Source organism: Ochotona princeps, chromosome 2 (assembly GCF_030435755.1).
Source record: "Ochotona princeps isolate mOchPri1 chromosome 2, mOchPri1.hap1, whole genome shotgun sequence".
Lineage (NCBI taxonomy): Eukaryota > Metazoa > Chordata > Mammalia > Lagomorpha > Ochotonidae > Ochotona > Ochotona princeps.
In genome coordinates this window covers 4,085,393-4,096,545 of record NC_080833.1, presented here as the reverse complement: position 1 = coordinate 4,096,545, position 11,153 = coordinate 4,085,393, and the positions used below count along the sequence as shown (strand labels likewise).

At 52.3% G+C, this 11,153-nt stretch overlaps 1 protein-coding gene across 1 annotated transcript; it reads right to left on the bottom strand.

The window, feature by feature from the left end:
* Window positions 1-1,569: 1,569 nt before the first annotated feature.
* On the bottom strand, window positions 1,570-9,941 carry VAMP3 (vesicle associated membrane protein 3). The gene is made up of 5 exons (XM_012930027.2): window positions 9,727-9,941; window positions 7,605-7,686; window positions 4,509-4,667; window positions 2,854-2,905; window positions 1,570-1,852 (listed from the first exon to the last, which is right to left on the bottom strand). Coding segments are annotated over exons 1-5 (315 nt in total). The 5' UTR covers window positions 9,729-9,941; the 3' UTR covers window positions 1,570-1,832.
* Window positions 9,942-11,153: the final 1,212 nt, after the last annotated feature.

Sequence of the window (11,153 nt, the reverse complement as noted above, 5' to 3'; positions counted from 1 at the left end):
GGTCTTTCCTAGGAGCCATGGAAGCAAAGGTGGGGAAACATCCCTTAGGATTGAGGGAACTCTGTGGAGACGTACCTTGCCCACTCGTGCCCATCTATCCCTAGTGGACAGCGGGCCAGTCTACCTTTTGTAGGGCCAGCTCTTGCTGACTTCTGAGAAGCCTGCAAATCAAACCCTGAGCACATCTTGGTAGCTGCACCAGCGGCTCACACGTCTCCTGTGTGCGAGGACTTTTCCCGAAGGGAGCCACTGGAGGGCTGGAAAACAGGAGGGAGGCGGGAGAGCTGGGAGTGTTGTTGCGGGGTGCAGGAAGCTGGGGATGTGCAGGAAACACCGCTGTCGGAGCTATGCCGCCCCAAGCAACACAGACGCCCGGACCATGTTCGTGAACACTTTATTCAGAGCATCACAGCGGGCAAGGTCCCAGCTACATGCAGACAGGAGTGAGGTATTCCTCGGTTACTGCGGGAGCCACTGGGTTACTGAGCAGAGGCCAGGGCGAGCACCAGGTTTGAGTGAGACAGGGCGAGAGACCCCGCACAGAGGTTAGGCTTTCTTCGGGCAGCTGGACACAGGCAGGGCTCACTGTGGATGAAAGCCACTTTGGCGATGTGAGGGTACAGGTACTAAGGAAGGGAACCTGGATGCCGGTGTCCCTTAGCCGTTGCTCTGTGAGTCACAACAGCCTGGGAACAAGAGCTGGAGAACAGTCCAGACTGGCAAAGCCCCCATCTCCCTCTGCCTCCTGGCCTGACTTCCGTCTTTAAGCCCCATCACTTGTGGTGAAAGTCTGCCCTACACACGTTTCTCAGGTGGCAGCATCAGGTGCAGGCACGCCCCAGAAGCGTGCTGTTGGCTATGGGACACACCAGATTCCCAAAGCCGTCACACGTGAGGCCTGGGCCAGAGGGTAAGCAAACACACAGGTGGTGTGAAGGCTCACACCACCATTAGAAGCACAGCAGGGCCACGGTGACCACGTGCAAGGCACAGAGGTGAACCCAGCCCCACGGCGGCGGCGTGGGAAAGACGCAAGTGGAGCCACACATCTGTTTACTTCCGAGGCAGGCCAGGCTCCCGGGCTGGAGACGGCTCATGGACAATTTTGTTCCGTTTTGAAGGCACCTTAGGTTTCATTTGGCACTTTCCTAAATTTATCTGTCAGGAGCAGACTTAAGGAGATTTTATCTGTATCTAACGTTTTGGCAATAGAAACTTTGGTCCTAGCTATGGCTCTGTAAAAGCTTTGTTAAATGCTCTTATTTCTGGTTAAGATAACAGCTGTGGCAGGTGACATGTGACAATAACAAGGAGGCATCTTCAGACCCCAGCATCTTTACGCACAGCAGGGGTCAGCTATGCTGACACCGAGAGTCCTACAGGCAGATAATGCACAGCCGTCACTGTCACAGACTTGGGCTAAAGAGTAGTGTCGTTTCTGAAGGCACAGACTGGAAATGGGATTAACGAGAGGTTAATGTGGAACTAAGGACGGTGGCATACGACAGGGATGCCTAACTTGGGACAAACTCCCTTAACTGGAGTGAAGGCCATGAACTGGTGACAAGGTTGGGTACATGAGGAGCTCTCTGGGGCTCAGGAGGTCTCTGTCACCTTAGGCCTATGCGGCCACTGTGCACAGTGTGGGCAGGCCTGGCCCACTGCTAGCCTGGAGTGCATATTACAGAACAAAGGCATGTTTCCTAGAAATTGAACTTCACATGAACAAAAAAAAAAAGTACGAAACAGAAGGTAGGCTTGATAACAGCTGGTTCTAAGTCAAAAGTCTCGAAGACATCTTCTGAAGTGCGGGCTGCATCCCCACCGGCTCCTCACGAAGTAGCAATCCACACTGTTGGGCAGAGTCATACACAGGGAAGAAAGCAGTTTAGTCTTTCAGTGCGAGTCCAGAATGAGCTGGAAATGGTGCGAATCTAAATGTCAACGCAATGGGATTTGGCTGATTTTCTACCGACAGCTTTGCTACATGCCAGGAGGCTGGGGGGACCAAGCCAAGAGAAAGGTACAAGCAGTAATAACACCAGCAGGGTGTGTGCGTGTCTCAGTAACTTAGATATATTTAAAGCAGCTACTGTTGGGGCTAGCACTGCGGTGCAGTGGGCTAAGCCAGCTGGGGCACAGACACTCTGTGTGTTAGTTCAGGTCCCGGCTACTCCGTTTCCTGTCCCGCTCCCCGCTAGTGTAGCAGCAGAAGGCCCAGGTCCTTGGGCCCTGCCACCTGTGCGACAAATGTGGCTGGAGCTCCAGCATCCTGGCCTGAGCTCAGCCTAGCCATGGCTGTAGCGGTCATTTAGGGAGTGAGCCGTGGACAGAAGATCGGTACCTCTCTCTCTCTCCCTGTTAACTCTTCCTTTCAAGTAAACAAACCTTTTAAAATATATAAATATTCTTGTCATCACCTATACATGCCAGGCACCACCTTTAACTCCCTTTACCTAATAATCAGATCTGTTCCACATCAAACGAGGTGGGAGCTATGATTACCCTCACGCAAAAGGGAAGAGACTGAGGTCTGCAAGTTTTAAACGACTTGTTTGAGGCCACAGAGCCGATGGTGGGGGTGCATTACAGGTCACCCCCACTTCTAGCCCCTGTGTGATAAAATCAGGGATAAAAACACATGCATAAGAAAACGCACCACTCAATAGAAATAAACAAATTTTCTCTAACTTTAAAGAATGAATGTTTATTTCAAAAATTTCAGATCTAAATCAAGTATGCAAAATCCTTGCTAACAGAAATTAAGATGATTGAAAGTAAGCTGCCATTTCTGTGTGAACTTTCCCCTAGTTCTCGCACACACATCAACTAGGAAAGCACAGGGTAACTCACCAGCAATGATGATGATGATGAAGACCAGAACACTGATCCCTATCGCCCACATCTGTAACAGACGTCAGAGTGTTACATCATTCCAGTCACCGAGAGACACCAGGCACTTACTGCAGTCACTGAGACAGAAATGCGGGGTACACATGTGGACCAAAGCCCACACTCCGGCTTCCCATTAGGGCCTCAAGATCACTCAGCTGCTTTCAAAAGGACATTCAGGGCATCATGACACAACAGGCTAAACAACCATGGCACTGGCACACATGTAAGTACTCGTTCAAGTCCAGATGTTCCACCTCCCATCCTGCTCTCTACTAATGGACTGGGAAAGCAGTGCCAAGATGGTCCAACTGCTTAGGCCGCTGCACCCACGAGAGAGCTGAGGGAAGGCTTTAGTGCTGTTCAGCTCCAGCCACTGGGAGTGAACCACAGTGGGAGTGAACCAGTGGATGAAGACTCTCTCTGCTCCTCCCTCTCTCTGTAACTGCCTTTCAAACAAATACATCTTAAAAAAGCAAAACAAAACAACAACAAAAAAACCCAAAAAACAAACAAACAAAAACCATTTTAAGCCACTGCTTGCAACACTGGCATCCCATATGGGTACCAGTTCGTGTCCCAGATTCTCCACTGATTCAGCTTCCTGCAGATTTGCCTAGGACAGCAGTGGAAGACGTCCAAACATCCTGTACCCACATGAGAGACCAGGATGGAGTGCCAGGCTCCTAGTTTCAGCCTGGCCCACTATGGCCACTATGATCATTTGGGGAGCAAAGCAGTGACTGGAAAAATCTCTCTAACCGCCTTTCAAATAAATAAATACATCTTAAATATACATACGTGCATGTGTGTATACACACACATATACACACAAAGGATTCATGACCCTAGGGAGGTGCTGGCTTTCACCTGAGAAAGTCGCAGATCACCTTAACTGTCCAGAAGCGTCACTGCCCAACAAGGTAGAGCGTAGGGTATGCTGGGGTCTGGCCGTGGCTGTCTACTGCGGGCCACGCTCCGCGCAAGCTTCTCTGCTGTGCATCCTGTACCCTCCACCTTGGAGCCATCTGCACAGCCTTATGTGCCGTGACTATCACACCCAGCCCTCTCCCATTGGTCAGTGTTCAGGGCCGAGCGGCCAGGCCAGAACCCAGCTGACTCCAGCATTCCCAAGCCGAGAGGTGAGGCCCCTTTCCCACCACCCCCTAGCTGACTCCAGTGTCCCCAAGCTGAGAGGTGAGGCCCCTTTCCCAACACTCCCTGGCTGACTCCAGCATTCCCAAGCCGAGAGGTGAGGCCCCTTTCCCAACACCCCCTGGCTGACTCCAGCATTCCCAAGCCGAGAGGTGAGGCCCCTTTCCCAACACCCCCTGGCTGACTCCAGCATTCCCAAGCCGAGAGGTGAGGCCCCTTTCCCAACACCCCCTGGCTGACTCCAGCATTCCCAAGCCGAGAGGTGAGGCCCCTTTCCCACCACCCCCTGGCTGACTCCAGCATTCCCAAGCCGAGAGGTGAGGCCCCTTTCCCACCACCCCCTGGCTGACTCCAGCATCCCCAAGCCGAGAGGTAAGGCCCCCTCCCCTAGGCATGAGAGGCCACTATTTTAGCCTCTGCTGATCCACTGAGACTGGGGAGGGGTGCGACAAGAGGGGTACCTTGCAATTTTTCCACCAGTACTTTCTCTTCAACTTGGCAGCGCTGGTTTCAAACTGAGAGGCCCCTGCCTGCAGTGCATCTGCCCGGTCGTCTAACTCGGAGAGCTTCTGGTCTCTCTCTAAGACCTTGTCCACGTTGACTCTCATTATGTCCACCACCTAAGTGAACGCAGTGACACAAGTTAGCCGTCTTGGAATGGGGGAACCAACAAGACAGACGACACGCACCGGCACATCCTCTTCAGCTCAGACCGTCACTAAGATAAGCCACCCTCTTTCATGATAAAAACACTGAGAAAACTAAGGGAATTTCCTGAATGGCGTGAAGGACATTTGTGGGGAAACCCACAACTGGTGTCACCCTCAGGACGAAGGGCTGAAGATCAGCAAAGAGAGAGCATTCCATTCACAGCTACTGTGCCACGCCTCATCGGGTCAGCGCAAAGAAAAGGCATCTCACTGGGCCGGGAAGAGCAAAACCTAACTCTATGGATGATTTGATACATACAAAGAAAATCCGGAAGAATCCACAACAAAAGCACAAGAGCTAATAAACTTAGTGAAACTGTGAGCTACAAGCTCGACAGTCGTTTCTACACCTCAGCAATGAACAGTCCAAAAAGAATTATTTACTAGATGACCTGAAAGAATAAAACCCCTAGGAACTAACAAGCAGGCAAAAGACTTGCACAACACTACAACACTGTAAGAAATGACAGAAAATTAATGAAATAAAGCATCCTAAGATTATACACTGGAATGCTTAGTACAGTAATGACAACCTTACCCAAAGTGACGTGCAGATTCAATGCAATCGCTATCAAATTCAGTGTCTTTTCCCCGAAATTGAAAAGCCAATAGTCAAATTCACATGGAATTACAGAACGATCCTGAAAATGTGTGTGGGTGAAGGGCTCACACTTCGCACTGTAGGGTCAGAGGAATCAGCGTGGTTTTGGACCAACGACAGACGACACATGACAGTGGGTGGACCTGCGGGTCCAGAAATCAACAGATTTTCTTGACAAGGTGCCAAGGCCACGCGATGGGGGTAAGAACAGTATCTTCAGGGGCCAGCGTTGTGGCATAGTAGGGGAAGCTGCTGCTCATGAAACCAACCAACCAGTGGGTGCTGGTTCTGCCCAGCTGCCTCACTTCCCATTCAGCTCCCTGCTAATGAAAAAGCAGTGGAGGATGATCCAAGTGCTTGGGTCCCTCTACACATGTGGAAGGCCTGGAAAAAGCTCCTGGCTATCAATGTCTTCAAAATGGGGCTGGGACAGTCCATGAAAAAGGACAAATCTGGACTCCTACTTTGTGTCACGTACAAAACTTTACTCAAAATGATTAACCACCCAAGTGTAGAGGCTGAAAGTTCAAAACGCTTAGATGCAAAAATAAGGCTAAATATCACCGAGGGTTTTGCCCTAGATTCTTAGATTTGATACCAAAAGCAAGAGCAATAAAAGGGAAAAACAGATAAGCTGGATTTCATGAGAATCAACATTTGTATTGAGAATATAAAAGTCCACCAAATGGGAGAAAATATTTGAAAAGCATGTATCTGATGAAGGCTTAATAGGCAGAATACGTAAAGAACTCTGGGCTGTTGACAAGAAGACATACCCAATCAAAAAGTGGACTCAGGAAATGGATAGCAATCGCTTCTGAAGATACACAGATGGCCAATCAGCTCAGCCATTCATGGATGCCAAACACAGCCACGAGACACTTTCAGCGTCAGCTATGACGCCAGATAGAGCACAAGCCCAGGTGAACAGGTGGACAGCCCTCAGGCACTGCTCGGGGAGCCACAAGCCCTGGTGAACATGTGGACAGCCCTCGGGCACTGCTGGGGAGCCACAAGCCCTGGTGAACAGGTGGACAGCCCTCGGGCACTGCTGGGGAAGCAGTCTCTGGTGCAGCAGCGCTACCCAGAGGAGTGAGGGCCCGGGGTGTCACAGCTGCACTGTGTCTAACAGCCAGAGGGTAGAACCAACTTAAGTACCTCAAGTACTCGTTATTGGGCTAGGAGACTGCAATCTCACATACAGTGGGATATTACTCAACTGTAAAAATAGAGTTTGGATACATGTCACAATGCTGATGAACACTGAAACACTGCGCCAGGTAAGCGAATCCAGAAAAAGATCCTAAGTTCCATGACACCCCCCAAGTAGGCAGTCGGGTCTACAGAGCCATCTCATTAGGAAACCAGGGAACAGGGCAGGGGGAGAGTAGGGATAAGTCAATAGTTTGCTACATGGGTACAGGGTGCTCTTCTGGGATCAAAAGTAAGATCTGAATATAGTACATGCTGATAAGTTGTACACTTTGCTATGACGTAGTCAATGACGTAGTTCCACCTCCATTGAGGATCCTCTGCTTTTTTCCACAGAAGGCTCTGATCTGATCTGTTAGTAAGCCGCACGGGTAGAATGGGTCTCCCACCTAGAGGTCTTAAACCTGGGGAGTTGACTGACAAAGCCAGCAGGTCAGACATTACTAGAGTTGATGATGGCATCTATCCAACTCTGCTTGCCAGGGCTGCCACATGCAGGACCAAGACATCTCTGCCACGCATTAGCGACTTAGGAATAAAGGAGACCTGGTCTGACTGTCCCCAGGCTGTCGTGGTTCTGTGACTCTGAGAGATTCTTGGAAGGTCTCTACAGCTCAGGAATTCCAGAGAGATGCCGAGCCACAGCAGGCTGCTTCCCACGGATCAAGGGGCAACTGGCAGGCTAGCCCAGGCTGGCTGTTAGCAAGGCAATGCTAAAGCACTTGGATTAAAATTAGAAAAAGATCCATCAGAAAGATTACTCCTGGCAGGAATAACCTGTAGACCTAATCCTTAAATCCGCTTTGTTTCAAAGGAAGTTTTGGAGATGTTTTCAGGGCGGGTCTTTGTGTTTTCGGTACATGGTTCTACCGAGGGGAAAAAAGCATGGGGCTGGAAGAGAAAGCAGGGCTCCTGGAACAGCCAGCGCAGACCGATCACCTCCGTGATACAGCCAAGACATCTGACCTTCATGAACTTTTCTAAACACAACTATTCCTGGGCCCTCCCACACTCCCGGCATCTCGGAGCAATACCTCATCGACTTGGTTCTGAGTCTGCTGCAGTCTTCTGCTGCTGCCAGCGGCAGCACTGGACCCTGCAGGTGCACCTGTGGACCTGGAAGGCGCAAAGGCACACAGTGAGCACGTTACAGACCCACTATGGCTCCGTCGGCACTGAGACCCTGCTCCAGGACCTCCAGGGCTGACAGAACCAAGATGAAGAGATTCTCCCCGAGGCCTCAACAAAGCTGCCCATGACAGTTCTTGACCTTCATAATCTCCCCCATGCGCTGGCACATCCAGGTGACCAGCCTCTAAATGTACCTGGTAACTGCCTCTACTTTGTCTCACTGATCGCAAGACAGGCATGCTACTTTCCATCTTGGGCTTTTTTTTTTTTAAAGGTTTATTATTTTTTTTTAATTGGAAAGTCAGATTTACAGAGAGAAGGATCTTCCTTCTGGAGCTGAGCAGATCCAAAGCCAAGAGCCAAGAGCTTCTTCAGGGTCTCCCACACGGGAGCAGGACCCCAAGGCTTTGGGCTGTCCTCGACTGCTTTCCCAGGCCACAAGCAGGGAGCTGGATGGGAAGTGGAGCTGCCGGGATCAAAATCAGCACCCATATGGGATTCTGGCGCATGTAAGGCGAGGATTTAGCCATTGAGCCACTGTGCTGGGCCCCATGTGAGTTGTTTTAAGGCAAACAAAGGTTTAAATGCACCCAGGCCTCTCCTGGTCTTTTCCCTGTGGCAAGAACCGCTGCAGGGTCCGGGGCTATGGAGCAGGGGGTAAAGCCACTGCAGGCATTGCTGGCATACCACACGGTCCCTGGTTCAAGCCCCAGCTGCTCCACTTCCCATCCAGCTCTGTGGGGATGGGCCTGGGAAAGCAGCAGAAGGTGGCTCAAGTGCTTGGGCCCTGCTCTCACATGAAGAAGCTGCTGGCCTTGAACCGGCCCAGCTGCTGTGCTGGTGCTCATCTGGGGAATAAACCACCAGATAGAGCTCTCTCTCTCTCTCTCTAACCCCGCTTTTCAAATCAACAATACTAATTTTTAAAAGGCACTTAAAAAACTGTTTTGCAGGGCCCACTGCCAAGTGTCTAAAGTTCTCGCATGTAATGCACTAGGATCCCATATGGGCGCCAGTTCTAATCACGGCAGCTCCACTTTCCATCTAGCTCCCTGCTTGTAGCCTGGAAAAGCAGTAGAGGACGGCCCAAAACCTTGGGGCCCTGCACCCGCGTGGGAGACAAGGAAGAGGCTCCGGGCTCCTAGCTTCAGATTGGCTCAGCTCTGGCCATTGCAGTCATTCAGGAAGTAAATCAGTGGACAGATCTTCCTCTCTGTATGTCTGACCTACCAATTAAACAAGCAAACAACAACAACAACAAAACTCTGTTTTCCGGCTAATGAGCAATTCTGGAGTGGTATTCTAACTTAGAGGAACAGGGGGCGGGATGGCTGTGTGAGCAAGGTGAGCTGACATGCACCCTGTGGACAGCGGCCTAACCCCACAGCCCAGCCTTCCCTCAGCACCCTGGCTCCGATCGTAAGCTCACACCTCGCCTCTCTACAGTTCTCTGTGTCCAAGATGGCCTGTGGCTCAGCGCATGCCTGGCTACCCGCACCCATTACGTTCAGTGGGCACGGGTCAGGCACAGGCGGCGAAGAGGGCAGTTCCCACCGAGCTCAGTGTCTGGCAGGCAACAGGGGCCACCCCAGGGTCGGCCTTTCCTGGAATCCTCGCTTTGAGGGGGAATGCTACCAACACCCCCATTTCACAGCAGAGAGAGAACTGAGAGTCAGCAAGGCGGAGCCACCGACTGGGGCCATGGGGAGCTAGGGGCGTGGACGCAGACCCCAGCCACTGCCCAGGGATCTGCTTGTGGGCAGGGCAGCCCCGGCGGGCATGTTCCAGGGGCGCGTCCCTGGAATCCCAGGGGTCTGGCTTCCTCGGCAGCCTGGAGGGAGTGCCTAGCGTGGGGGACAACCCGCGACTTTCAACAACCAAATGCCCCAAGTGGAAGTACGGGACCCCGGGAAGGCAACTTCCCAAGCCCGCTTCGAGGCGTCCCCCCAGGGAGCGGACGGCGTCGGGGGCATCCGCGCGCCTCGGCCGTGCCCAGCCCTGGCCGGCCCGGCTTCCCTCACTCACATCTCGGCGGCTAAGGCGGCGGGTGAAGATCGGCGAGCTGCGCACCCGGGGCTGCGGGGCTGGGTGGGGCGGCGCGCAGAGACGACGTCACGGGGGCGCCGGAAGTGGGGCGTTGGCGGTGTCCCTGGGCACCTGGGGCGTTGGGTGGGCCCGGTGGGCACTGGGTGGGCACTGGGGTCGCGGCCAGGAACCTTGGGTGCAGCCCAGGGTCTCCGTAGGCATAGGAGCGGGGCTGTTGGCGCCGGGGGCGGGGCTGTGCTGCCCTGCCCCCTGCCCACGGTAGGCTGGCCGCTGGACTGGGAAGCCCAGGGCTGCGCTAACCGGGTTTCTCAGGGAGGCGGTTCAGATCCTGCTGAAACGGAGCTATTGGTGTGGTTAGCACCTACAGGCCAGCAGCGTCCAAGCCGAGCTGCGGGAGGGACGGGGACCCAGGGAGGCAGACTTGGGCAGCATCGGGCATGGTGGGCACAGAGCGGCCCGAGAGGCAGGCAAAGAGGGCCAGCAAGCAAGATGTCTTAAGGCGGTGGGCTGTGTCAAGGGGTGGGGAGGCCCGCAGTGCCCGTAGCAGGGGACACAGCTGTGACAGCAGAATTTGCAGGAAGTAGGGCCGACCGTCTGAGTGAACAAAACTTGCAAAGCAACGGAAAAGGTGCGCCTAGGCAGGTGTGACTCAGATGACTGCACTGTCTTGACAAATGATTGACTGGCAGGTGGGGCAGGGTCAGGTGAGAGGTGTCTGAGTACACTGTACATATCCGGTGCTGGGAAGGCATCCCCCGGGAGCACCCAGCCCTCTGCACTCCAGCTGGGTCACAAGGCAGTGCCGGGACTGGGGCGACCAAGAACGGGTCCAGTTAAAGCAAAACGCAGATAGTATGGGGAAATTTTCTTCGTTTTTAATTTACAGCAGAAAGAATATAAAGCATTCAGAAAACATTTTCCATAGTTTAAGGGCAATTCCAAACATGTTGCATGGTTTTCCAGCAGCTGAGTTCTTCAACAGATCCATTGATTCAATGATGCTTCACATGCACAGTTACAAAAATAAAACTTACAAAAGAAGACATCTAGACTAGGTTTACATGCAAGTCTCAGGGACCCCCCACGTTGGGCGCCAACTACTTTGTGGAGCTGCCAGAAGCGACCGTGCAGCCAGAGGGGATCGTGGTATTGTCTTTTATGTCGTTCACACAGTACAGCTGATTTCAAATGGGTAACAAGAATAGCAATTCAATCTTCAGGAGACAGAATTAAGATTAGCTATTAATTTTATAATGAAGTCCTACTCCTGGCACTTGGGAATTCAGATTATCCAAGAAAGCTGCGCTTAACTATCATGTTTGAAATTAAGGTTGACAACCAAGACGAAGCGGTCAGAAATGCTTGGTTTCAGTGGAAGTGCGTTGGTAGCTCACCTAGGATCCACA

Excerpts from the sequence above, each read along its gene's own strand:
- VAMP3 (XM_012930027.2), bottom strand. Across the intron at positions 4,668-7,604 it reads CTCAGAACCAAGTCGATGAG|GTGGTGGACATAATGAGAGT; the intron begins GTATTGCTCCGA and ends GCGTTCACTTAG. Across the intron at positions 1,853-2,853 it reads CATCATCATCATCATTGCTG|TGTGGATTGCTACTTCGTGA; the intron begins GTGAGTTACCCT and ends TCTGCCCAACAG.